General features: G+C 41.3%; 1 protein-coding gene across 2 annotated transcripts in view; it reads left to right on the forward strand.

Annotated features, from left to right (window-relative positions):
- Positions 1-27049, forward strand: part of ext2 (exostosin glycosyltransferase 2) — a 132641-nt gene that overhangs the window by 16631 nt on the left and 88961 nt on the right. For both annotated transcript variants that reach the window (XM_052029349.1, XM_052029350.1), the window contains 2 exons: positions 10856-10972; positions 12878-13073. In XM_052029349.1, coding sequence (XP_051885309.1) covers positions 10856-10972; positions 12878-13073 — 313 coding nt within the window. The remainder of the gene's footprint in view (positions 1-10855; positions 10973-12877; positions 13074-27049) is intronic.

The following is a 27049-nucleotide window of genomic DNA, read 5'->3' on the forward strand; positions in this document are numbered from 1 at the left end:
GATACATCAGATTTCCTTTAAAATTCTCCCCACTCATCTTAAATCTGTGCCCTCTTGTTGTAGACTCCCCTGCCCTGGGAAAACTATTCTGACCATCTATCCTACCTCATTTTGTAAACCTCTATTAGGACACCCCTCAGCTTGCTATGTTCCAGTGGGAATAAACTGCTCCCCCCCCCCCCCACCCAATCTCTCCTTAAAAATGACAGCCCTCTATTCCAGGCAACATCCTTGTGAATCTCTTCTGCACTGTCTATATTGCGACCACGTCGTTCCTGTCGTGTGATGACCAGAATTGTACATAATACTCCATAGGTGTTCAAACCAATATTTTCAACAACAACAACATGACATCCCAACTCTTGAAATTCAATGCTTTGGCCTTTGGAGGCAAGCATACCAAATAACTTTTTCATTACCCTGTGTCACCCATTTAAGGAAACTATGGACTTATACCCCAAGATCTCTCTGTAAGTCAACATTCCTTAGGTCCCTGCCATTCACTCTCTTTGCCCAATCAGAATTTGACCACCTGAAGTGCATTATATCACACTTGTCTGGATTCAATTCCATCTGCCAAAACTTCACCCAACTTTCCAGCGGATCTGTGTCTTTAGACGACCTTCTTCGCTCTCTACAACTCCAGCAATTTCTGTCGTCTGCAAACTTGCTAAACGTACATTCTCAAATTCCTTTTGATTTGTATTCAGTAAACTCTGGAGTGGTGTGCAGAAGCTCAAGGAACTGTGCTCCAATGTAAGATTGTGGAAGGGATGGACTTGTAAGAGGTGTTTATTCCAATTAGTCTGACGTCAGTGGTGGGAAAATTATTGGAGTCTATCCTCAAGGAGGAGGTTACCGAATACCTAGAGGCGCAAGGCAAGATAGGACCTAGTCAACATGGTTTTGTGAAGGGGAGGTCCTGTCTGACCAACCTATTGGAGTTTTTTGAAGAAATCACAGGTAGGGTGGATAAGGGAGAGGCGGTAGATGTTGTGTATTTAGACTTTCAAAAGGCCTTTGATAAGGTGCCTCACAAGAGACTGATTAATAAGATGAGAGGTCATGGAATTATGGGCAGGGTAGCAAAATGGGTGGAGAATTGGCTGGTTGGCAGGAAGCAAAGGGTGGAAATAAAAGGATCTCGTTCTGGTTGGTTACCGGTTACTAGTGGTGTGCCGCAAGGGTCGGTGTTGGGGCCTCTCCTTTTTACCTTGTACATCAATGATTTGGATGATGGAATAAATGGTTGTGTGGCTAAGTTTGCGGATGACACCAAGATAAGTGGAGGAGTAGGGAGCATAGAGGAAATAGAAAGAATGCAGAGGGACCTAGACAGTTTAGGAGAATGGGCAAGAAAATGGCAGATGAGATTCAATGTTGAGAAATGTGCAGTTGTACACTTTGGAAGTAGAAATAAGCGGGTAGATTATTATCTAGAAGGAGAGAAGATTGATAGTGCGGTAGTACAAAGGGACTTGGGGGTACTTATACAAGATACCTTAAAAGTTAACCACCAGGTTGGATCGGTGGTTAAGAAAGCGAATGCTATGTTGGCATTCATCTCGAGAGGTATAGTGTATAAAAGTAAGGAAGTGTTGATGAGGCTCTACGGGGCGCTAGTGAGGCCTCATTTGGAATACTGTGCGCAGTTTTGGGCCCCGCATCTTAGGAAGGATGTGCTGACGTTGGAGAGGGTTCAGAGGAGATTTACGAGAATGATTCCAGGAATGAAAGGGCTTAAGTACGATGAGCGTTTGTCGGCTCTTGGACTGTACTCGCTGGAGTACAGAAGGATGAGAGGGGACCTCGTAGCGACATTTAAAATGTTGACAGGTAAGGATAGAGTAGATGTGGCTAGGCTGTTTCCCTTGGTGGGCGTGTCCAGGACCAGAGGGCACAATCTTAGAATTAGAGGGTACAGTTTCAAGACAGAGATGAGGAGAAGTTTCTTTACCCAGAGGGTGGTGAAATTGTGGAACTCCTTGCCACGCACAGCAGTGGAGGCCAGATCAGTGGGGGTGTTCAAGGAGGAGATAGACAGATATCTAAATAGTCAGGGTATCAAGGGATATGGGGATAAGGCTGGCAAATGGGATTAGAATAGTTTTTTTTTTCTCTCTCTTTTTTTCCCACCCCATTTCTTTTTCCCTTTTCCTTGGAGCAGACTCGATGGGCCGAATGGCCTGCTTCTGCTCCCTTATCTTGTGATCTTGTGAAGTCATATAATATTGTGTACTTTAACATGTGCAGTCAATGAAAAGCAATAAAGAGTTATATTACATCAAGAACCCCATAGTTTTCATCCATTCAGCTGACTTTCTAAACAGCTGAGGTGCTCCACTGGTTTTTAATTGGATGTCCAGACAAATAAGTGCAATTCCAGTTGTCGGCTGTAGCAGCCAGTTGAAATGTCTGAGTGCAGTTTTGGCTGTGTTGAAAATAGAAAAAAAAACTTAAGCAGAAACCAAGGAAGGCGATGATTATGACATTCCATTTTAAATCTTTTAAGAGAATACCCCCAACTCCCAAAAAAAGTCTTGATGACTCTCTTGGAAACATCATTGTGCAACTGATTAATGTTAAGTTTGTCATCAATGTTTTCTCAATAATCCTGATATTCAAATTTTGGTGAAGCTGCTGGAATCTGAGCTTCAATTTTTTGGTAACCAGATCTTAATGTAAACTAGTTATTTTAAGAAATTACATTGTTTTGCATTCTGCATTATTGCAGGATCTCTGGTGTAGATTTATTAATTTAGTTCTGCCTGCTGCCAGTCACACTTGACTGGATCTTGCTTGCTGCAATACTGCACTAAGCCTCCAAGAAGCTGTCCATTCAATTGAATTTGTCTACGTGATGAGTACAAAATTGTTTACCTTTTGTCTTCACAACCTAGATCATCTCAACCTTACATTAATACATATACAATTTTTGCCTATGTGCAAGTTTGGAGGCTGAGCTGCAGGTCATTCACTGAAGCATACGAGGGATTGGTATCACACTAAATGTTCTGAAGACAATGGTCCTTTACCAGCCTGCCTGTCATGTACCATCCCACCCCCACCCCCCCAAACAATTAACTTCCCAGTTTGCCAAAGGAAGATGTTGATGGGATAAAATTCATCACCTCCAGTATGCTGGCATAGACTTTAGTTGATTGTGGACAAATATTTAATGACCAAGCACCAAGTTGCAGTGAATGCTGCCCTCTATCAAGCTCTGAGAATAGCTTGGAGTAGGCTCCTCCAAAGCATTGGAGAAGTAACACCAATGCTGCTCCGAAAAAGCCTCTTAAATCCTTTGGCAGGATTGGTGAGTCAGTGTCGGTGTCTTCTCCCAGGCCATCACTGATTATCTCATCTCATTAATGGGAACGCATGGAGGCCTAATGCAACATTGGAAGAAGTGAACAACCTTCTAATCAACCTATCCATTCACTCGCCATGCACCACCTGCCCAGCCATTGCAGAGTCTGTTAATTCTGCATGGGATACATTAGCCACCTCAGAGCCCACAGAACTAGGGTGGAAGCAGGTCCTTCCTGACCTCCAGAGACTGCCTAAGGAGGAGAGCGCAAATGCAATTAAGGATATTGAATATGTACTCTGCACATAGCCCTAGTGTGAATCCAAAAATTTGTGAAGCAGCAACAGATTCTTTGGCTTAAGCAGACTGAAATTGAAGATGATTGATAGCTTGTGGGCCAGATTTTGCTCTTAATAGAAGTGAAATTAATGTACTTTACACTATTTATTCACAAATGATGCAGCAGCTTGAAAAGAAGAGCAGGTGTGCACTTAAACAACAGTGTTACAAATTGTGCTTGGAGGTGTTCTGATCAAGTGATGCAAGGCAGCATCTTTACAATGCCGTGAAGGTGCTCTATTTGCATGATAGATACCAACTAATATTGCCATAGACTTGAAGTAACACAATTACATTTTAAGTGTCCTTTTAATTGCTGCCATTCAACTTGTCTGGAATAGGACTAATACAAATGTAGGGGTAGTAGAGGGGGATTTTAACTTCCCTAATATTGACTGGGATTGCCTTAGTGCAAGGCGCTTAGATGGGGCAGCATTCATTGAGACAATATAATCCTACAAGAGATGTGACAGTAGTTGACCTTTATTTCAGGAAATAAAACTGGGCAGGTGGTGGAAATGTTGGTGGGAGAACAATTTCAGAATAGCAACTATAATTCTGGAAGTTTCAAGGTCGTAAGGGAAAGGAATAAGGTTGGTCCTGAAGTTAACTTCTTGAATTGGGCAAGGAAGGCTGATTTCAATAGTGTAAGAGGGGACTGGGTGAAAGTAGGCTGGGAGCAGATGCTTGTAAGTGAAATGGCAGCCAACAAGCTAAGAGTCTTTCAAAAGGGAGATACTAAGAGTTCAGGGCAAGCATGTTCTGGTAAGGGTGAAGAAAAGATGGCAGGATTAGGGAATCTTGGATGATAAAGATTACTGAAAAGTGTGATCAGGAGAAAAAAAGAAACGTGGCAGGTTTCGGCAACTGAGGTTCAGGGAGTTTCCTGAGAAATATTGACTGTGTAGGAGAGAAAAGAAAGATATTTGGAGAGCAAAAAAAACGTCTGGAGCCAAGCGATATGAGTGAATGAATAATATTACTCTCCTGTTATTTACCAAGGAGAAGGACATGGAAGATGGTGAGTTCATGCGATATGAGTGAATGAATAATATTACTCTCCTGTTATTTACCAAGGAGAAGGACATGGAAGATGGTGAGTTCATGGAGGGGTATGTGGGTAGTCTGGAGACCATCATTATTCAAAAGGAATTGTTAGATGTCATGGGACATATTAGAGATGATAAATACCCAAAGCTGGATGAAGTAAGGGAGCAGATAGCTGGGGCCCCGAGGAGATTTTTGTACCTCCGTTAACCATAGGTGAAATGCCAGAAGACTGGAGAACAGCTGACGTTCTTTTATTTAAGAAGGGAAGAGGGATAATCCAGGTAACTACAGGCTGGTGAGCCTTGCATCGGTGGTAAGGAAATCATTGGAGGAAATCCTAAGGGATGGGATTTATGTACATTTGAAAAGGCAGGGGCTGATCAGGGAGAGTCAGCGTGGCTTTGTGCAGGGGAGTCTTGTCTTTCTAACTTGATTGAGGTTTTTGAGAAATAAACTAAGAAGATTGGTGAAGGCAGGGTGTAGACGTCTATATGGACTTCAGTAAGGCACTTGACAAGGTCCCACATGGTAGGCTGTTTCAGGAGGTTAAGGCACATGGGATCCAAGGTGAGCTGCCTAATTGGATCCAAAATCGGCTTGCTGATTGGATGTAGAGGGTAGGGATGGAAGGATTCGTTTCTGATTGGGAGTCTGTGATCAGTAGTGTACAACAGGGGTTGGTGCTGGGACTGTTGTTTGTTTTATATATATATATATATATATATATATATATATATATATATATATTAATGTGAATGTAGGAGGTATGATTAGTAAGTTTACAGATGGCATGAAAGTCAGTGGTGTTGTAGATATCAAGGAAGTTGTCTAAAGCTACAGTAGGATTTGGATCAGATGGAAAGTTGGGAGGCATGTTGGCAGGTGGAATTAAATCCCAACAATTGCGAGGTGATGCATTTTGGGAAGTCAGGTAAGGGTAGGAAACACAGTAAATGATAGGGAACTAAAGAATTCTGATGAACAGAGAGACCTTTGGGTTCAAGTAATAGTTCCCCGAAAGTGGCAACGCTGGTTGTTAGGGTGGTGAAGAAGGCATATGGCATGCTTGCCTTCATAAGTCGGGTCGTAGAATATAAAAATTGGGACGTTATGGTGCAACTTCACAAAACACAGGCCACACTTGGAGTATTGTGTGCAGTTCTGTTGCCACACTTTAAGAAGGATATGGATGCACTGGAGACAGTGCAGAGGAAATCCACCAGGATATTGTCGGGATCTGAGGACTTCGGTTATGGGGAGGGATTGGAAAGGCCAGGTTTGTTTTCCAGGAGTGAAGGAAGCTGAGCGGTGACCTGATGGAGGTATATAAAATTATAAAAGGCAAAGATGGGATAGATGGTTAGAATCTTTTTCTCATGGTAAGGGTATCAAAAGCTAGAGGGCATAGATTTAATGCGAGAGGAAGGGGTTTTAAAGGAGCTTTGAGGGGTAAATTTGTACACGAAGTGACATCTGGAACTCTCTGCCAGAGGAGGTGGTGGAGTCGGATACAATCGCTATGTTTAGAAGATATTTAGACAGGCACTTATAGGTAAGCATAGAAAAATATGGATTTAATTTGGGCAAATGGGAATTGTGTAGATGGGCAAAAAATGTCGGCGTGGATGTGGTGTGCAGAAAGGCCCGTATCTGTGCTGTATGCTCTTAACTATGTGGAGTGTCATTCTTGTTTTTGAAGATATCAAGAACTTCTTGAAACATACATTAATTTTTCTCTCTTTTTCTGTACCTGATTTGAGCTGGAGTTCTCCCATTCTGATGTGCGCTACCTTTTTGGGTCTTCTATTTTTCTCAGCCTCTCAGTCAAGTTAAGGAGATGAACAGTTGTAATGTCTGTTTACTCAAGTGCCAAATTTAACATTATCATGTCCCGGTTCAGCAACCAGCCATGGAAAATAAAAACCTAAACTTACAAGGACAGTTTAGCTGCTGTTGTCCTGCCACAGCAAAAAAACAGCTTGATTTTTACAACAAAAAATTTTAGTTAAAACGGTGAACATCTGTGTTTTGAGGGTATGAGAGCTTTTAAGTGTGGAGTGGAAAGACTTTGCTGTGCCTTTATGGTTAGCATGGTAGCTAGAAAGTTGCATCCGTTGTGCTACACGGCACTTAGCCAGAGATAGAATGTTGCAGTGTTGGCTGTCGGACCTGGTCCGTTCCTGAGTTCAACCTTGAGTCCAAAGTTGACAGCAAGTAAGAAGGTTTCATTTCATTTTATATTGATCAAGGAAGCTCAAACACATTCATCCCCTTGTCTGCTTCTGTTTCTCTTTAGGTCCAAAGTTTTGAAGTATATTGAACTGAAACTTACTGATTTGATGAAATAGTCAACTTTTCTTTTTTTTACACTTATATAATTGTGTATTCAGTCCATTCATTCATACATTCTAATACTCTTCTCATCAATAATAACCTTTTGTTAATACACTGCTGTTCACAACATTGTGACATCTCAAACCACTTCACAACCAGTCAGGTACCTTTTGAAGTCTACTCATTGTTGTAATATAGGAGTTATTTGACCTGTAACTAGGGCATTTCCTTTTTTAATATTTCACCACATCAGCACTGTCCCATATTGAAATACAAGACAAGTTTTGATGTCTGACAATCCAGTGCTACTTTGGCCATAAGCTCTGCAGACCTTTTTCGTGTCACAAATGTATTTACTCATCATGTAATTGAAGATGACAAGATCAAGAAAAGGTGATCATATGATTGTGCTCTTATTAGTTTTGGTTGTGGAATAATTGACCTTCTAATTATGTTGACCTACAGAGGTTCTGAAACATTTCTGAGTATGTTTTTTTTTATTTATAATCTTCCAAAGTCATGATGTGGCATTAAGTGCACACTTGCCAGGTTATCTGTTGTAAACTGGACCAGCATGTTATCATAAAGTTTTTCAGTGTCATTATGACCTATTCCTCAAGTCTTTTATGATGATCCCTTTGGCATAAATAGTAAAAAAAAAATCAATGTTCTTAGAAACAAAAGGTTTGCTATACAGTACGTACATCATTTAGTTCCATAGAAGTTATGGTATTTTTCAATGTGTATCGATACACCATAAAACAAGTCTGTAAGACATTTTCTACCGCACTGCATCTGTTAATAATTTTCTTTCTTAAATATGTGTGCATCTTCAGATGGACATAAAAGGAATAACTTTAGTGTGTAATAACCACAATACCTATTAAATGGGTGAAAAGTCAAGCGATGGCACTTGCAATTTAATTCAATTTCTCATCTGCTGAGTAATAGAGTAGTTGGATTCTCTTAAAAGGAAAACAAATTGGCTCTAAAATGCTTCAGAAGCTTTGAGATTTCAAGAAAACTTACTGCAACCAGTCACAGCTTTACATTATTAAAGGCAGCACAATATTATATCACAAGATCAGTGCAGAATTAAAACCACAATTAAGCATAAACATGGAAAAACCACAAATCGGACGATTTACCAGGAGGTTTCCAGCTTTCATTCTTCTTTCGTGAGTCAAAACCCTCAAGAGACAAGGTGCCGGGAGGAAAAAAATATGCAGTCTGTCTGCAGTTGCTGCTTTTCATATTTTTGTCACCAGCACATGAATTCTGTTGTTTGTGAAGCTAGGCTTTTCCTTCCCTGCATCATGGCAGATAAACTTAATCATAATCTAGATATAAACTTATCTTATTTTTAACAATAACTATGTTTGCTCCAAATAAGAATCTAGAATGAAATTAACTCATTGAGTGCTGATTATCCAAGGCCCTTAAATACATTGATATGAAGTTTACTTTGTTCTTTTTGGAGAGACTGAATCTCCAGAATTCTACACTCCAGAGGGTTTTGGAGGCTAGATTATTGGGTTTTATTAAAGAAGAAGTAGATCAATTTTTGAAAGATTAGAGAATTGTGGGTTATGGGGAACTGGCAAAGAAGACATGAGGCATGGGACAGATCAGTCATGATCATATTTAGCAGCAGAACAAGCTTGAGGAGTCAAGTAGCCTCCTCCTGCTCTCTATTTGCTTTGCTCTTATGTTGATTTCTATGGGTTTGTAGAAATTATCAAACTAACATGTGGTGGTTCCTGTATGAGGTATTTGAAAATCTGCTGATGCTCAAATAGTTATGGCCTTGTGCCATGGAATTATACATGCAAAGCAACTAAAATTTGGGATGTCCCATTTTGTATGGGAACTAAGTAATATTTTAGTCATTCTCTCAAAAAGTATAGTCAGTTAAATTCACTGAGTATTAGGATGAAATATGTATCAGCTAAGTTTTTCATTTAATATAGATGTTTAAAAACCATGAGAAAAATGGTGCAATCTATTGCTAACACTAGGTGCCCTTGTTTTCAAAGTGTAGCTTAACCTATCTGGAATGTTGTTCTGTATTCTTGAAAGAACTTAACATATTCCAGTGTACCAGAACAATACATTTAGCTTCTAAGTTCAGAACCAGTAATCTTAAAATTAGATCTACAGTAAATTTTTACAGCACCAGCGTAAGCTTTTTGGCCTGTTGTTCTGGTGGGACTATCCAGGAATCATGTTTATTCAGCCTATTATTTTACCCCAAAGCAAATCATTGGCAATCTCTCATTTTCAATACAAATATATTCTTAGTGTGTTGCCTTGTCCATATTTAATTCTTGTGATAGTAGACTTTGCCCTTTCTGTTTTGGATCTGAGATTGTCAACTGCAGCAAAAGTACAAGGTATCTTGGTTGTTTTGTTTTATGATTGCAGCATCAGCAAATCCTAAGCATAGCTAATTCAGGTCTTCAGTTGTTGCAAAATAGTTTTACATGTAAAGCTTTGATGCTTTAAACAACATTAATTCTAAGCCTGTAAGGTGTATATTCAGAGTAGAACCTTCCATTCTTTAGATGCTGTGTGCCTTAAACAACAGTGTTGTTTTTATCATCTTAAGATCTGATCAGTAGTAGCATCTTGCATTTAAGTACAATAGTAAAATATCTTAAGATGTTTTGCAGGAGTGCAGTCTGACATTGAGCCACATGGTATGGCATTTTTGGAGAAAATAGTCTTTGAAGGATTTGTGGAAATGCATGAATGTGGAGTTGTAATTGCGTGTGAAAATTCTTTAAATAAGCTTGATTGTGCCAGACTAAATGCTTCATTATATGAAAGAGGGATGTATCAACAGATTAAGAGGTTCCTCATTTTATAAACCACACAGTAAATAGGGTTTAGACAGGTTCCATTTTATGTCAATGAGGCGCCATCTGGTATACCTTTACTGAGGGTGAATTTTATTTCATTATTTAAAAAACATACAAAATTTGTATGTTTTTTAAATAATTTTTAAAAGGACAAATTAACACATTGCTGTGTAAAGGAAATCTTCCATCTTAACTCAGCACTGTTGACAAGTTATTTCTTTATATGCTTGTTAACTCATTTAGAACACTGATAACAGTGAAGAGACTACTACATGACACACTTCCAGCTTTCAATCAAACATTTTCTTGAGCATTACCATTGATTTTTATGGAGTGACTGAGGATTGAGTGATGATAAAATGAATAACTTTATTAATTGAAATTCAAAAAATTGCAGGTGCTGATAGTCTGAAGTAAAAAGCAGAAAATGCTAGAAAAACTCAGGTCAGGCAGCATCTGTGGAGAACAAAACAGTCAATGTTTTGGGTCTGTGACCTTTCACCAGAACGTTTAGAACTTACTTTCTGCTATAAATTGAAATTATTATAGGTAGTTAACTTACCAGGCATTTGAACACCTGGTCAACAGACTGTATGTACAAAATTAGGAATGGTGATGCCGATTGCTATTACATGTACAAGTTCGGGTGAGTAAAAGTGAGTAGCAATAGAAAGTAGTAATTTTAGAATTTTAACAGGGTATTTTTGCAAATTTTCTATGTAAGTGCATGCAAAAAACTACAAAATGATCCTAAAATTGGCCAGTTTCCTTTGGCACCTTGGTTTGTCATCTTGTTTCATCTCTCTTCAGAATTTTTCTCTGACTCACTTTCTGGCCCTCTTTTTTTTTCTCTCTCTTATTAAGTATCCACTGTGTTCTTCCTTAAGATATTTCTAGAATAGTATATTCTGGAGATCCGAATTGTAGATGATGATTGTAATCTTTATTTATTTATTTTAAGGGCCCTCCTTGCCGGTGGAGGTTTTTCCACATGGACCTATCGACAAGGTTATGATGTTAGTATTCCAGTTTATAGTCCCTTGTCAGCAGATGTCAATCTACCAGAGAAGATGCCTGGGTAAGAAACAACAACTACATTGTAGGATTTGCAGTTGTTAATCAATTACTTTGTCAGTGTTGGATACATGATTCCAATTCTGATAGGCAGTTTTCTCATCCATCTGTGTCTTTTTTGCTGATTCTTTAAAATTTATTTTCACGTTGTAAGTTATATTTAAAGTATAATGAAGTGTAACTCGTCCTTCTCCACAGCAAAGTAAATTTGGCTTTGGTGAATCTCTGCAGAGAACATTCCAGTGTTACAATTCACTAAGTATGTAATTGAAAAGAATAAAACTGACTTTAGTGAAATTGGTACCAGCTTGCAACGAAGATCTGAGCAATAACCTCTCGTTTACTTGGGTTTCTGAAAATCAGTTCCTTGAGTTATAAAGCACAGAATCTTCACTTACCTTGCTGCAGTCACTTAAAATCAGCTAACCCTCAATAGCAAAATTAATTTCTAACTGAAGTAAACAGAAAGTTATCATACACATTAATCTACAGGATTTTTGAATCAGTAATGAGAATGAAGAAGTTTCGAACTAAACTTAATATAACTAAATTTAAAATTCTGGTTTGCATTTTAATATATGTCAAGTACAGCATTGCTTGCTTTAATTCTTTGCTACATGTGCTTATATTCAGCAATGAAAAGTAGTAATAAGCATTCAATAAACGCAACTCTGCATGTTTCTTAGATGCAAACTTGCTCCACTGTTTAAAAACAGAACAAAACTTCACTTTATCACTTTACCTGGTGCACTTTAATATTTTAGCATGCACTTATTTGATTTTAAAAAAAGAAAGCATTATTATGAGAATAATCCTGCACAATTGGTATTTTGGGAGTTGTATAGGATGTTCTTTATCCCAACGTGTAGAAGCAGAAGTAGGCCATCCAGACCTTTGAGCCCGCTCTGTCAATTATGAGATGATATGCAGCGTAAGTATTACTTGCCTCTTAAATGCCAAGTAAAGACCATCTCTGGTCAATAACTTTAAATTCGGAACTCCCAACCCAACAACAGAGTAGGAGTATTTTCATCAGAAGGACTGCAGCTATTCAAAATACAAGGGCTCCCTGGGTTACAGAGGACCTGACTAATGGAAATCTGACTTTACGCAAATCATCTTATAAATTTTTATAGCATTTTTCAAGACAAGAAAGATGGTTACAGAAATGCAAACATCTTGGAGTTATGGAAGAGGGGTAGCAGCTGCAGCTTATAAATACCCAATTTATGCATACATATGCACAAATGTCTGGGAGACCGGTGGGATGGATTTGCTGGCTGCTGCGACGCTGCAGGCATCTTTGTGGGAACTCGATTCACAGTCGAATTTCCGACGTGTAAACTCTTTGGGTTAGGAGTAGTTCTCAGGAGCAAAGCCTTGCTATAACCTGGAGAGGACCTGTAGTTAATTCAAAAGACAACCATCCTTCAAACAAAAACCTGTTTACATCTAACCTCATAGCAGTATTTAAATAGATACTTTGTCTTTAAGAACACAGCTGCAGGTTCACAGTGGGAGGCCACTTATGAGATTTGCTTTAGAAACTGATGAGGCAAATTATTCTATTGACACTTGTAAAAATACTTCAACAAACATTCTAACCTCCATTAATACTTCAAGGCCATCAACACTAGCCATTGGATGTGGGACATTCTGATTCTGTACCATTGTAACCACGCAGGAAAACAGTAAATAAATGTTCATATTAATCTAAATTGTTTGCTTCTGATATGGAAAAGTGGGCTTACGGACAGTTCTCAGGACTGGAACCCTTGCATAACTTGGGGACTGCCTGTATATTACAGCCAACTTCACGAGGGTCTTTAAGGCTGTCGAGTAAATGCTTGCAATGTAAATTAAAAGAATGCAAACAATGAGACAGTATAGTTTTTTATATGTCTTTCAGTTACCGGATGTATTTTATCTTGTCGGCACAAACTGCTATCCATTCAGAATACCGTTCTGAACTGGAGGCAATAGAAGCAGAACACAGAGATGCTCTCCTAATCCTAGACAAATGTACCAATTTGTCAGAAGGTGTCTCTTCCACGTGGAAACGCTGCCATAAAAATCAGATCTACAGTTACCCACAGATTTTACAGGTACATGTTTGTATGTTTAAGGACACTTATTAAATTAATGACTATTTTAAATAGCAATCATAATTTTAAGATGGTAATGATCTCTACTAGCACTGCTGCAAAAATTTCTATCTATCTGCACCTATTATGTGTATTGGATTGTAGCAGTGAGGCCATGATAGGGAGAGGAGAAATAAAGGCACATTTGTGCCAACTGGTACTATTTCCCACATTCAGTATTTGGAGGTCTTTCTGCCTTTTTTTAGCAGTCAGACATTGGCACCACTTCAGTCTCTCTGGCCTGGGAACACGCACTAATGTGGATAAAATATCTAGAATTTAACACATGGGGAGAATAACCTCTTTTCCCCGTCACTGAAGATAGACCATGGAGAAGACATTTGGTTAACCTCTTAATTTGCTTCATGCAAGCATTGCTGGGACTATAAAAGGCAGAAAGTTGCATATCACCATTTGAAAAAGATGAACTAATCCAGAAAAGTAGCAAAAATAGTGGGGGTGGGGTGGTGGTGGGGGGGAGTCAACCTCGGAAAGAAAATGTGGAGATGTTTACATTGCAACATGCATGAGGAATAAAGCTTAGAATCTGATTTGTGAACAAAAGACAAAGATGACTGGGAAAATGGGAAATAAAAACAAGATTTCACCATCAGTATCCATTAGTATTTAATTTTACTTCAAGGCAAAGAAGTGTGCCATGGGTGGTAATTCCTCAGTTGCCCAGCCATGGCTCATTGGCAGTACCACAGCTTTCAAATCATAAAGTTGGGAGTTCAAGACCCACTTCAGAAATCTGAATGCAAATTGTAGGTTGACCTTATGAGTGCAGTAGTATTCCACATCTGCTTTTCAGCTTTTGCTTAGATGGAAGCTCTATCTACAAGAGATGAGCAAAAAGAATGACAGTATAAAGTGTGGAGAATGGAATGGATCAAATCTTCACATCTTTCCAGATCTTGGAGATGCACAATTTCAGTATATTGCAATCTCTTGTGTCTCCATGTTGGGAATACCTGTCACTTGTTATATCTTTGTTTTAAATTTTGAAAGTGGAAAACGGGTATATGAGATAGAACTAGTCACATGTAAATTTGAGGAATGATAGAACATGGAACAGTACAGCACAGAGGAACAGGCCCTTTAGCCCATTGTGCCTGTGCTGACCAAGAAGCCAATCCAAACTAATACCATCTGCCTGAACATGGTCTATATTCCTCCATTCCCTGCCTGTCTGAACACCTCTTAAACATTGCTATTGTATCTGCTTCCACCACTTCCCCTGGCAGCATGTCCCAGACACCTACAACTCTGTGTATAGTTTAAAAAAAAATTTAATCCTTCCCCCTCTCACCTGAAAGCTATGTTATCTAGTGTTTGACATTTTCACCCTGGGGGGAAAAAAAGACTGACTATATAACCTATTTATAGAGTACTGCAGCACAGAAACGGGTCCTTTGGCCCATCTAGTCCATGCCAACCTGATCTGCCTAGTCTCATCTACCTGAACCCAGATATATCCCTCCCATCCATGTACCTATCCAAACCTCTCTTAAATGTTACAATTGAACCCGCATCTACCACTTCAGCTGGCAGTTCGTTCCACACTTGCACCATCCTCTGAGTGAATAAGTTTCCCCTCAGATTCCCCTTAAATATTTCACCTTTCACCCTAAGCCTGCATGCATTCACTCTACCTATAGCCCTCATAATTTTGTATACCTCTATAAGATCTCCCGTCATTCTCCTGTGCTCCAGGGAATAAAGTCCTAACCTATTCAACCTTTCCCGTAACTCATGTCTTCAAGTCCCGGCAACATCCTTATAAATTTTCTCTGCACTCTTTCAAGCTTATTGATATCTTTCCTGTAGGTTGGTGACCAGAACTGCACACAATACTTCAGATTCGGCCCCAGCAATGACTTGTACAACTTCAACATAACATCCCAACTCCTGTACTCAGTGCCCTGATTTTGAAGGCCAAAGTGCCAAAAGCTCTCTTTACAACTCTATCTACCTGTGATGCCACTTTCAAGGAATTATGGATCTGTATTCCCAGGTCCCTTTGTTCTACTGCACACCTCAGAGCCCTACCATTCACTGTGTAATTCTTACCCTGGTTTGTCCTCCCAAAGTGCATCACCTCACACTTGTTTGTATTAAATTCCAGCTGCCATCTTTCAGTCCATTTTTCCCAGCTGGTCAAGATCACTTTGCAAGCTTTGATAGCCTTCCTCGCTGTCCACTATGCCCCAATCTTGGTGTCATCTGCAAATTTGCTGATCCAGTTTTCCACATTATCATCTAAATCATTAATATGGATGATAAACAACAATGGGCCCAGCACCGATCCCTGCGGCACACCATTAGTCACAGGCTTCCAGTCAGAAAGACAACCATCTGCTACCACTCTCTGGCTTCCCCCGCTAAGCCAATGTTGAATCCAATTGGCTACTTTATTCTGAATGCCAAGCAACTTAACCTTCTGGACCAGCCTCCCAGGCGGGACTTTGTCAAAGGCCTTGCTGAAGTCCATGTAGACAACATCCACTGCCTTTTCCTCATCGACCTTCTTGGTAACCTCCTTGAAAAACTCCTGAGGATTGGTTGGACATGACCTACCACGCACAAAGCCATGTTGATGATGCCTCTCATAATTTTATATACTTCTATCAGTACATGCCCTTACCCTTCTTTCTTGCTCTTATTTCTAATAAATATTTTGACATCAGACTGATGTTGAGTTTAGTGAGTTGTTAAAGAAATGATCGAGTAGAGGCATTTTATTAGAGGCTATCAGTAGAGGCATTTTGGATATCTCTGAATGGTCAATTTAAGATGGGTCAAATGTTCTTCATACTGGATCATTTTGCATACTTTGCACTGTAGTTTCAGTGTGCTTACCTTTTGAATTTCTCTGCAGGGATATTTTGAAACTGTACCCCAGTTCCCTACATTAGCATTTGAGGAAGGGAGCAAGATTGTTTCAGTTTGTTAACCCTTTGGAAAGATAAAGAATGATGGATGGAAAATGGGTTAATTTTAATAAATGTATGTTCTAGCTGTTTGGATCTGGCATTCTGAGGAAGAACCCTGTCTTGTGGCTGGAATAAAAAACACAAAATACAGCTTATGCATAGTGAATCAGCCTTTGCTGAAAGAACAACCAAATTTGTGCTTTGTAGCCTGCCCTTGTTCACAACTGGAAACATAAGTGATTTGGCAAATTGATTTTCAGAAAAATCTACATTTCGGGCGCAGAGGGAAAATATCTATTAAAATAAAAAGGAAACTGTAGAATTGTAAATGAATAACAAGAAAGGGATGCTTGGAAATATGGCCATGAGATTGGCATACTAGGATAGACAGAACAATAAATAGTTTATGCAAAAAACTCAAAATACTGTAGTTTCTGGAAATTTGATAACTGACTATGTTAGAGAAGCAGCAGATCAGGAGATGTATGGGGAATTAGTGTCTGGGAAAGAAAAAGAGAAAGCATCTCTTGATCTTGAAACCACAAATCTACTACATGTGAGGTTAATAGCATTTGGATAGTCCTACTGTAAAGTACTCATTAATATGACTTTTCTGTAAATTCCTTCCTGGTTCTTAATGTTTTTATTCAACACAGCATTCTATAGAAAACCGAAAACTATCTCTAGGATTTTCTCTCTTCAGACACTTTCATTGGAAAGCTTATTGCCTACTTCCTTGCCTAATATAATCCACTGAAGATTACAGCTTTTTAATTTTTGTACTTGCCAGCGTTGTTTATTTTTCTTGATGACCATGAAATCATCACTCATGATCGTCAAGATGGCTTCATCTCTTTTTAAATGTTTGTACCATTTGTACATATGCAATTGAATATATTAAACTTATCCTTCACAGTTTTTTTCGATGCTTGATCTTTGCTCATTTTATCTTCCACTGCCATCTGGTGTGACTATCTTCCCCATTGTTCTATTTATGCTCCTTGCACAGAATCTTAAGTGAAGCCCATCCTGTTTGAACACTTTCCATGCTTCAGCATTACGTTTCAGTTGTCTCTCTGTACCATCTCTCTGGCTATGATTTAATACATCTGACATGTTTGAGTTAGGTTGTTCCTCTGGGGCAATGTGAGTAATTGAGATGATCATCTTTTGATGTTTTGTACATCAAAGTGTCTCCTAACTGCTTTTATAAAACCTCCATCCTCTTCTATGTAAGCCACTACTTCTGGCTATTTACCTACCTCCTATAGGTTTTTAACTACCTGTTCTATTATGCCATTTATCTGAACACTAGACAAGAAAGATATTCATGATTCACTATTACATCAAGTTAGTTTGTCCATTATTGCTGTCTGCTAATTGAGTTTCACTCTAGTTCTAAATTCTTGCAGTCAATTTAAGTTTGCTTGAAGTATTCTTTATGATCAAACTTTTTTAGTTGGTGTGATACAAGCTCTATATTTTGAATAAATCCAGACTCAAATTTTTGTTTGTTCTTTCTGTTTCCTCCTGGCAACAGTTGTTAAGCTACTTCTAAACTGTTTCACTTTCCCTCCCTGTTTGTGTTGTCCTGCTGTGCAGGACAGAATCTTCCAATTTTGCTTTTGTTTATCCAGAACGTCTCCTTGGTCACCTGTTTCTCATCTACAGACTGCTTTCCTGCAACATCCTCCAAGTGCAACTCTAGTTCTGCTGAGCTCCACTTTACCATCACCTGCCATGAGTCTTGCACTCACTGTATTATCAGACCACTTGACTGATATCTCATTCTAGAAGAGGGAAACCATTATGTTCAAACTTTGCTGCCAACTCCATCCCCTTCCCAAGCCCCAGTCTTGGGCTGAACGAAGCTATATGCAACTTTGATGTCCTACTTCATCCTGCAGTGAGCTTCTAACCCACTCCTTTCCATCAAGATGGCTGAATTCAAATTCTGTAATGCCATGTGTTCCCCATTGCCTTAGCTCATTAATTAAATCTCTATCTCCAGACTTGATTATTTCACTGACCTCAGTCTTTCATCTGTTATCATCCATAAATTAGAGTTTACCCAAAACTCTGCTCCCCATACCCTGTGAACAAAGATGAAGTGAGAGCTGCAAATTGGGACCCAGGATGAGCCAGGGATTACGATTGCCCTGGGAATGATGCAAGGGATGCTATCCTATCCCATCTCTTGGGTGGTAGACAATTTTATTGGGATGAAAAGAAAGTGGTAAGATGAATGATTTAGTAAGAATAACATCCCAGCATAGTTATCTGCTTTAAGTTATGCACGGTTCACTACTTTCTGGTGTCCCCTTGGTTTTATTATGAGTAAATTGCATAAGTAGCAACCTTTTCACCCATTTTCTGGATCTAGGAAATTAAACCAAGCCTTGCAGATCGTTAACATCATTTACGTATTTGCATATACAACAGGCAGTTGAAAACAGGTTTAGCGTCAATTGCGACAAGAAGCGCCAGGTCCAATTTCCCAGTAAGTGGGACTTGAAAGTACTTCAAAAGGGTCAAATTTGGTTGTTTTCTTATGTGCGCTATATGTGTGAAAAGGCACAAATGGATCCATTTATTGGGCAATAAAAACCTACCTTTCAGCCAATATCCTGGACTTTTCCATCATAAAACCTTGGGTGGGTCTTGCTCCACCTGCAGGACCTGACCACCATCACCATGTTGCATGTACTAGAAGGTTGTGACCCTGGAAATCATGGTATTGCTTGAAGTCTCATGCCTTTCCCTCAGTGTCGTCAAAACAAAAAAGCTGGTCGATGACTTCAGGAAAGGGGGCGGTGTGCATGCACCTGTCTACATCAATGGTGCTGAGGTCGAGAGGGTTGAGAGCTTCATATTCCTGGAAGTGAACATCACCAACAGCCTGTCCTGGTCAAATCACGTAGATGCCACAGCCAAGAAAGCTCACGAGCGCCTCTACTTCCTCAGGAGGCTAAAGAAATTTGGTTTGTCCCCTTTGACTCTCACCAACTTTTACTGATGCACCATAGAAAGCATCATATCTGGATGTATCATGGCTTGGTATGGCAACTGCTTTGCCCAGGACCGCAAGAAACTGCAGAGAGTTGTGGACACGGCCCAGCACATCACGGACACCAGCCTCCCCTCCTTGGACTCTGTCTTTACATTTTGTTGTCTCGGTGTAGCAGCCAGCATTATCAAAGACCCCACCCACCCGGGACATTCTCCTCTCCTCTCCTCTTCCATTGGGTAGAAGATACAGGAGCCTGAGGGCATGTACCACCAGACTTAAGGACAGCTTCTACCCCACCGTGATGACTATTGAACGGTTCCCTTATACAATGAGATGGACTAAGACCTCGCGATCTACCTTGTTGTGACCTTGCACCTTATTGCACTGCACTTTCTCTGTAGCTGTGACACTTTACTCTGTACTGTTATTGTTTTTACCTGTACTACATCAATGCACGCTGTACTAACTCAGTGTAACTGCACTGTGTAACGAATTGACCTGTTTGATCGGTTTGTAAGACAAGCTTTTCACTGTACCTCGGTGCAAGTGACAATGATAAACCAATACCATCAGATCAAAAATAGGCAAATAAATCACTTAATTTATCTGTCAGTTTGCTACTCCACAGTTTGAACATGATTGGATGAAGTTCTGAAGATAGCAAGGGACTTCAGTGACTATCACCAAGTACAGTTCTGAAGTTGCTTCACTACCTGAGCTGGCCAAACCCTAAATAATGACTGCCCAATTTGGCTTGCAGCAGTTAAATATGTCCTCATTAGTCCTACTGTTGAAAATTGAACCCCATCCTCTAAGCACTCGTTACTTGCTTGATAGATCCATCCTCCACCCTGTACAATCACTACCTCCAGCATTTGCATCTTATGGCTATAGTGTACACCATCTATAAGATGCACTGCTTCAACTCACCAAAGCTCTTTCAACATGCCCATCAAACTTGTGACCTCTACTGTTTGGAGATTAAAGGGCAGGAGATGTTTTGGGCCAGCACAACTGCCATTTCCACGTCAACTCCCACATCTTGCTGGCTCCATGCCTTTCCTTCAGCATTGCCAGGGTCTAAATCCTGAGCTTCTCATCTAACATCACAATCAGACCACAGACTGCAGCAATTCAGGATGACACCCCCCCCCCCCCCCCATTTCATGGGCAATCAGGGACTGGCAATAAACGCTGGCTTTTTTTTTTGCAATGTCTAGATCCCATGTTTGAATAGAAAAACAAAACCAGATGTGGATTCAGTTGTCTAACCTTAAGCTCTGGAGTTCCCTCAAAACTCTTGGGTGCCTTTTCTCCTCCTCAACTAAGATAAACCTTAAAATCTGTCTGACTAATCTTTGATCACATGCCATATTTTCCTCCAACTCATCAAATTCTCTCTGATTACACTGCTCCATAATGCTTTGGAACATAACATACTGAAATGAGATGTTGTGGGACGATTACCTCTGAATTTACAGGTTTTCTCCTTTCATATTATTAAAGTTTAAGTCAGTTTGTCCTTGAAAATGGTATTCTTCTGCTCGAGCATCATTCTTTGACAATCCAAGAAAGTGCATATTTTTTTGGTATTTTGCTTATCTAACGTTCTATGCATCCATCACAAGCTTGTACACCTAATAGTATTGCCATTAGGATGGATTATCATCTTTCACAGTTCTTAAAAGGTCAGTATTTCAGATTTAGGAAATTGAAAAATTAAGGTTAGAGAAAAATCCAAGCATGTCATCTCACAATCCTCTAATCTTGAGGGAAAAAAAGACATCTGATCACAATGACTTCATCTATAATTAGATAAATTAGAAAGATTATTGGATATTAATATAATTTTCAGAAATCTCAAAGATTTGCTCTTTATTTTCAAAATAATAAAGTATTTTACAATTCATTATTATTTTGAAATACAGTCATCAATGAAAGATAAATCATGTTAAAGATACCAGGACGATTCCGTGTTGTTCTATGCTTTGTGTAACAGATGTTCAATATGAACTGGAATTAGCCAAATGGCAGATGTGATTGAATTTTATGTCTAGCTTAAAGGATAGTATTCCCTACAGTACTAAATAGAAGAGTCTTCTGAGATTATGCTCTCACACCTTTGAAACAGACTTGTACATTGAACCTTTCAAAGGTGTCAACTGAGTGAGCCAAGCTGGCACAGTATCCAATGGAAAATGTAATAAAAATAGCATTGCGTTTCAGATTGAAGAATATTTTTACATATAGAGAAAACCTATTTAAAGTGTTTAGTTTATAGAGTTATGCCAATCCATTTTATGAAATGCATTCAAATTAGTGTTAATGTAGTTTATTGCTGAGGCCTAGCATGAAGAGAACAGAACGTGTTAATGAAGATGTTCAGAAGTTATTTTTAAAGCAATATAAAATTACGCATTGGAAGGAAAGTCAAAATGTAGCTCAATGTACATTCCAGAAGTGGAATATTAAACAAGGTTTTGTTTTGTTATTTTATTACCATTAAAAAAATATGGATACTTTGTCCACCAATTTAATTCTTTTTATTGATATGTAAACGAGTAGGGAAGAGGCAAAAGTTTTACAGCCTGGGTTTGAAAAGGGCTGAAAAGGTTGTCACTGCTGCAAATGAATCTGTTGTAAACTTTCCAAGGAACTATTGTTTAAAGAAGCTTAGAACAACAGATGGAAAAGATTTGCTGTTTGGTGTCCAGATAAGGAGAATCTCGGCATATGTTCAATCCCAAAGGTACTCCTACACATGGTATTCAAAGCCTACTTAAATCAAAATACATACAAAAACTATCATTTCAGTTCTCCTCATTAGGGGTGTGGGGGTGGGGATATGTTGGAGGGAAAAATACACCCTTCAGTCTCCAGATTTATGACACTGCTTAGAAAAGCTTGCTGCCACATGACCTTTCATGCCAAAGTGATATTTGTATTTGCTGTCCCTAATTTGAACTAGTGACTTCATCTGCCATTAAGTTCCTGGTGTCTTTAATCTTAGGGTGAAGGATCTACATGATTTAGTCATAAAATTTCTCAACCTCAGCTGCTGATAGGACAGTATAATGCTAAGACCATCTCCAAAATTGCTGCCTACATTTTTTGATTGGCCTCCCCTTCTCCTTCCCCGTTCTACATCAATCTGAATTAAAGTACAGACTTAATGTGGTTGTAAAAGGTGTTATTTCACTTTGAGATAGGGCTAATTGTTATTTTACATGCAATTTTTCTTTGTAATATAAAATTTGGAAATGTCTTCTACCATGTAAACAAATTCACATATTTAACACTAACACACACACACACACACACACACACACACACACACACACACACACACACACTCACTCAGTTTATTAAATAGTCAAAAAGTTGTTTCTAATGTGTTTTAGCTTCCTGTTTAAGCTGTCTGTCTAGTAGTATCAATAAAATTAGCATGCAGGTGCACAAGAATTGGTATCAGAGAAATAGTATCACATTTTTCAAAATGATTCCTTTTATTCTTTGGTTTCCATGGCTTGTGTGTTTGCTCTCCGCTGCTGGAATTGTTTTGTAAATTCTTACTCTGCCTTTTCTAAGCCAAATTTTTCACATGGGACTTAAGGGAATCTTGCACACATTTATGGATACTTATCACAGAATGACCAATGACAGTTTCAAACATATGTCCCTGTAACTGGTGCTATATGCATATAATTCTATTGCATTCCTTGCCATCTCCTGTCTTCATTCTTTATAACCAATGGACCTGTTCCAGTTTTTATGTTTCGTGTTGTACAGTTCTGACCTCTTGTATTTAAGGACCTCTATTTTCTTTAGAGGCTGTGCTTTGAATCAGTATGTTCCCCTCTAGCATTCCCTGGTTTAAATAAACTGGGGAGCGCATTCACAGTACATCTGCACCCACTTGTCAGCATGTCACTTTCTGCTGCTGACCTCTGCTAGCATCTGATCTCCAGCTCAGCTTGGATTTCTACCATTGACTGTACCATCGCAAACGGCTTTAGAATCACTGGCCATCAATTGGCAAGGGGATTGACAGTGTTATTGCTGAGAGGAGTTTCCCCTTGTGTAATTATCTAGCTCCAAAGTGATAGTTTCAGAATAAGGTACACCCATTTAAGACAGATGAGGGGGGATTTCTCCTCTAAGGTTGTGAATCTTTGGAATTCTCTAACACGGAGCATTCTGGATGTGGAATCATTGATTATATGTAAGGCAGACTGAGAAACATTTGAACTACAAGGGGATCAAAAGGTATGGGGAGAGTGTGGGACAGGAGTGTGAGGCTATGATTGGATTGCTCATTTTTGAATGGCAGACCAGCCCTGAGGGACGGATTGGCCTGCTCCTGGTTCTTATGTTCTTAAGGAATTGAATGGACTCAATTGCTTCTCCCAGCTTTACACCAGGGAAAGCTGATGTAAGAATAGGGCATCTTCTAATTCTTCAGTAGTGAGTGTTTACAACTGCATATGAATTTTGATTGTTATCTGGACATGACCAAAATATTTCAAAATCCATCTGTACATCCATATATCACTGATTAACTGGTACCTGATGATAACTGTGACATACAGAATTTCATGGAATTATACTTTTATGCTTAACTGTACTACTGCAATAATAAGGTATTATAGCGACTCACTGTCCGAACAAGCGAACCAGCTCGGCGGTCGGGTCGTGTGTCGTCGGAGTGGCGAGGCCCGAGATGGCGCTGGGCCTTCGTCTTCCCCGAGCGACGGGGAGAATCCGTGCGCAGGAAAAGTTTGATGACGTAATGCATACGTCATTTCAGTTTTCGGTGGGCAGGAACTGTTCCTCTTAAAAGGCCTGCGCAAGGCGGGAAAATAAAGCAGTTTTGTCTTGCAGCTCATCGACTAGTGTCTTACTTTCGCATTGCGGTAGCAGCTGCTGCATTGGTGACCCCGACGGTCCAAACGGATTTTGGACCCACACAATGGACGGCAACACAGTGGCACTCAAGCTGCCCACCTTTTGAACGCTTCGGCCCCGCATCTGGTTCGACCAGACCGAAGCACAATTCCAACTTCAGCAGATCACCTCCGACTTCACAAAGTACTACCATGTGGTCAGCTCTCTGGACCAGGAGATTGCCGCCCAGGTTGGGGACTTCATCCAGTCTCCTCCGGAGGAAGGCAAGTACCCGGCTCTCAAAGACAGTCTTATTCGGACCTTTGGCCTCTCCCATCACAAGCGTGCCGCCCGCCTGCTTCATCTCGACGGCCTGGGGGACAGATCCCCATGGGCCCTGATGAACCAGATGCTGGCCTTGGCTGAGGGACACAAGCCCTGCCTGATGTTCGAACAGGCCTTCCTCGAACAACTACCCGACGACATTCACCTGCTGTTGGCCGATGCCGATTTCAGCAACCCACGTGAGGTAGCCACCCAGGCAGATGTCCTGTGGAAGGCCAAACGCAAAAACGGGTTGTCTGTTGGCCAAATCGCCAGACCGCGGGCCTAATGCCTACCTAAACCAGTCCCAGCAACAGAGCGACCACACCCCAGGAACACAGACGACGACGCTGGCGACCAGCTGTGTTTCTACCATCAGAGGTGGGGCGCGGAGGCCCATTGATGCCGCCCACCCTGCAAGGTTCAGGGAAACGCCAGGGCCAGCTGCCGCTGATGGCTACGACAGCTGGCCGCCAATGCAGCCTCCTATTCGTTTGGGACAAGCAGTCCAGGCGTCGTTTCCTCGTCGATACTGGAGCAGAGGTCAGTGTTTTGCCCCCGACCAGCCACGACACTCGTAGCAGGCAACAGGGTCCCGCACTCAAAGCTGCAAACGGCACAACTATACGGACTTTCGGCACCTGTACAGTTCAATTACAATTCGGCGACAGCCATTTTTTACCTGGAACTTTACTCTTGCCACCATCACCCAGCCACCCCTGGGAGCCGATTTCCTTCAGGCCCACAGCCTGTTAGTTGACCTGTGAGGGAAGCGGCTAGTGCACTCCAGAACTTTCCAAACCTACTCCCTGGAAGAAGCCAGCCTACCAGCCTCGCGCCTGGACTCCATTTCCCTGTCTGGCAACGAGTTCACCAAGCTCCTCGCCGAGTTCCCATCGGTCTTGGCACCTCAGTTTACAAATTCGATGTCCAAGCATGGGGTGTGGCATCACATCATTACCACAGAGCCACCTCTTCATGCCCAAGCACGACGACTACCTCCAGACAAGCTCTGTCTGGCAAAGGAAGAGTTCCGCCGCATGGAGGAGTTGGGAATCGTTTGCAGGTCAAACAGCCCCTGGGCCTCCCCCCTGCACATCGTCCCCAAAGCCACCAGTGGGTGGAGGCCCTGCGGCGACTACTGCAGGCTGAATGATGCCACCACCCCGGATCGCTACCCCATCCCTCACATCCAGGACTTTGCGGCGATCCTACATGGGGCCCACATCTTCTCCAAGCTGGACCTCGTCCGGGGATACCACCAAGTCCCAGTCCACCCTGACGACGTCCCCAAATCTGTGCTTATCATTCCATTCGACCTCTTCGAATTCCTTCAAATGCCATTTGGCCTTAAGAACGCTGCGCAGACTTTCCAGCGGCTGATGGACGCGGTAGGCCGAGACCTGGACTTCGTGTTCATTTACTTAGATGACATTCTAATCGCCAGCTGTGACCACCAAGAACACCTTTCCCACCTTCGCCAATTGTACTCCCATCTCCGTGATCTCGGCCTCACTATCAACCCGGCCAAGTGCCAATTCAGACTCGACTCTATCGATTTCCTTGGCTACAGAATCACCAGCGAAGGAGCAACACCCCTACCTGCCAAGGTAGATGCTATCCGCCATTTTGCCCGTCCCAATACGGTCAAAGCCCTGCAAGAATTCCTGGGGATGGTCAACTTTTACCATCAGTTCATCCCTGCAGCAGCCAATATCATGATCCCTTTGTTCTCGCTGATGTCTGGCAAGGGCAAGGACATTGCCTGGAACGACGAGGCCGCGGCTGCCTTTGTTAAGGCCAAGGACGCCCTGGCAGACGCCGCGATGCTGGTACACCCTAGGGCAGACGTCCCAACCGCCCTCACGGTGGACGCATCCAGCACCGCGGTTGGTGGGGTACTGGAACAACTGATCAAAGGCCGTTGGCAACCCTTGGCGTTTTTCAGCAGGCACCTTAGACCACCCGAACTTAAATACAGCGCTTTTGATCGGGAACTTCTAGCACTGTACCTGGCGGTCCGGCATTTCTGGTACTTTTTAGAAGGCAGGCCTTTCACCGCTTTCACTGACCATAAACCTTTGTCCTTCGCCTTCTCCAAGGTCTCCGATCCCTGGTCAGTTCATCAGCAGCGACATTTGTCCTACATTTCCGAATTCACAATGGATATCCAACATGTCTCCGGAAAGGATAACGTCGTTGGTGACGCGCTTTCCAGACCGACCATCCATAGCCTGTCTCTGGGTGTTGACTACATGGCCCTGGCTGATGCACAGCAAGCCAACGACGAGCTGCCCAGCTACAGAACCGCAGTCTCGGGCCTGCAGCTCCAAGATTTCTTAGTCGGTCCAGGTCAGCAGACCCTCCTTTGCAACATCGCAACAGGCCAGCCCCGGTCTATAGTTCCTGTAGCCTGGCTGAAACGCGTTTTCAACTCGGTACACAGGTTGGCGCACCCGTCCATCAGATCAACTGGCCGATTGGTTACCAGCAAGTTCGTCTGGCATGGCCTATGCAAACAGGTCAGTGAGTGGGCCAGGACTTGTCCGCACTGCCAGACATCAAAAATCCAACGACACACCAAGGTCCCGCCACAGCAGTTCGAGCCTACCCGTAGAAGGTTCGACCACATCCACGTTGACCTCGTTGGTCCTCTGCCAGTTTCAAGAGGGGCCCAGTACCTCCTTACCATTGTGGACCGGTTCACGAGGTGGCCAGAGGCAACCCCTCTATCCGACATCACGACTGATTCCTGTGCCCGGGCGCTGCTCACAACTTGGATC

This window comes from Pristis pectinata, chromosome 14 (genome assembly GCF_009764475.1).
Source record: "Pristis pectinata isolate sPriPec2 chromosome 14, sPriPec2.1.pri, whole genome shotgun sequence".
NCBI classification, from domain to species: Eukaryota; Metazoa; Chordata; class Chondrichthyes; order Rhinopristiformes; family Pristidae; genus Pristis; species Pristis pectinata.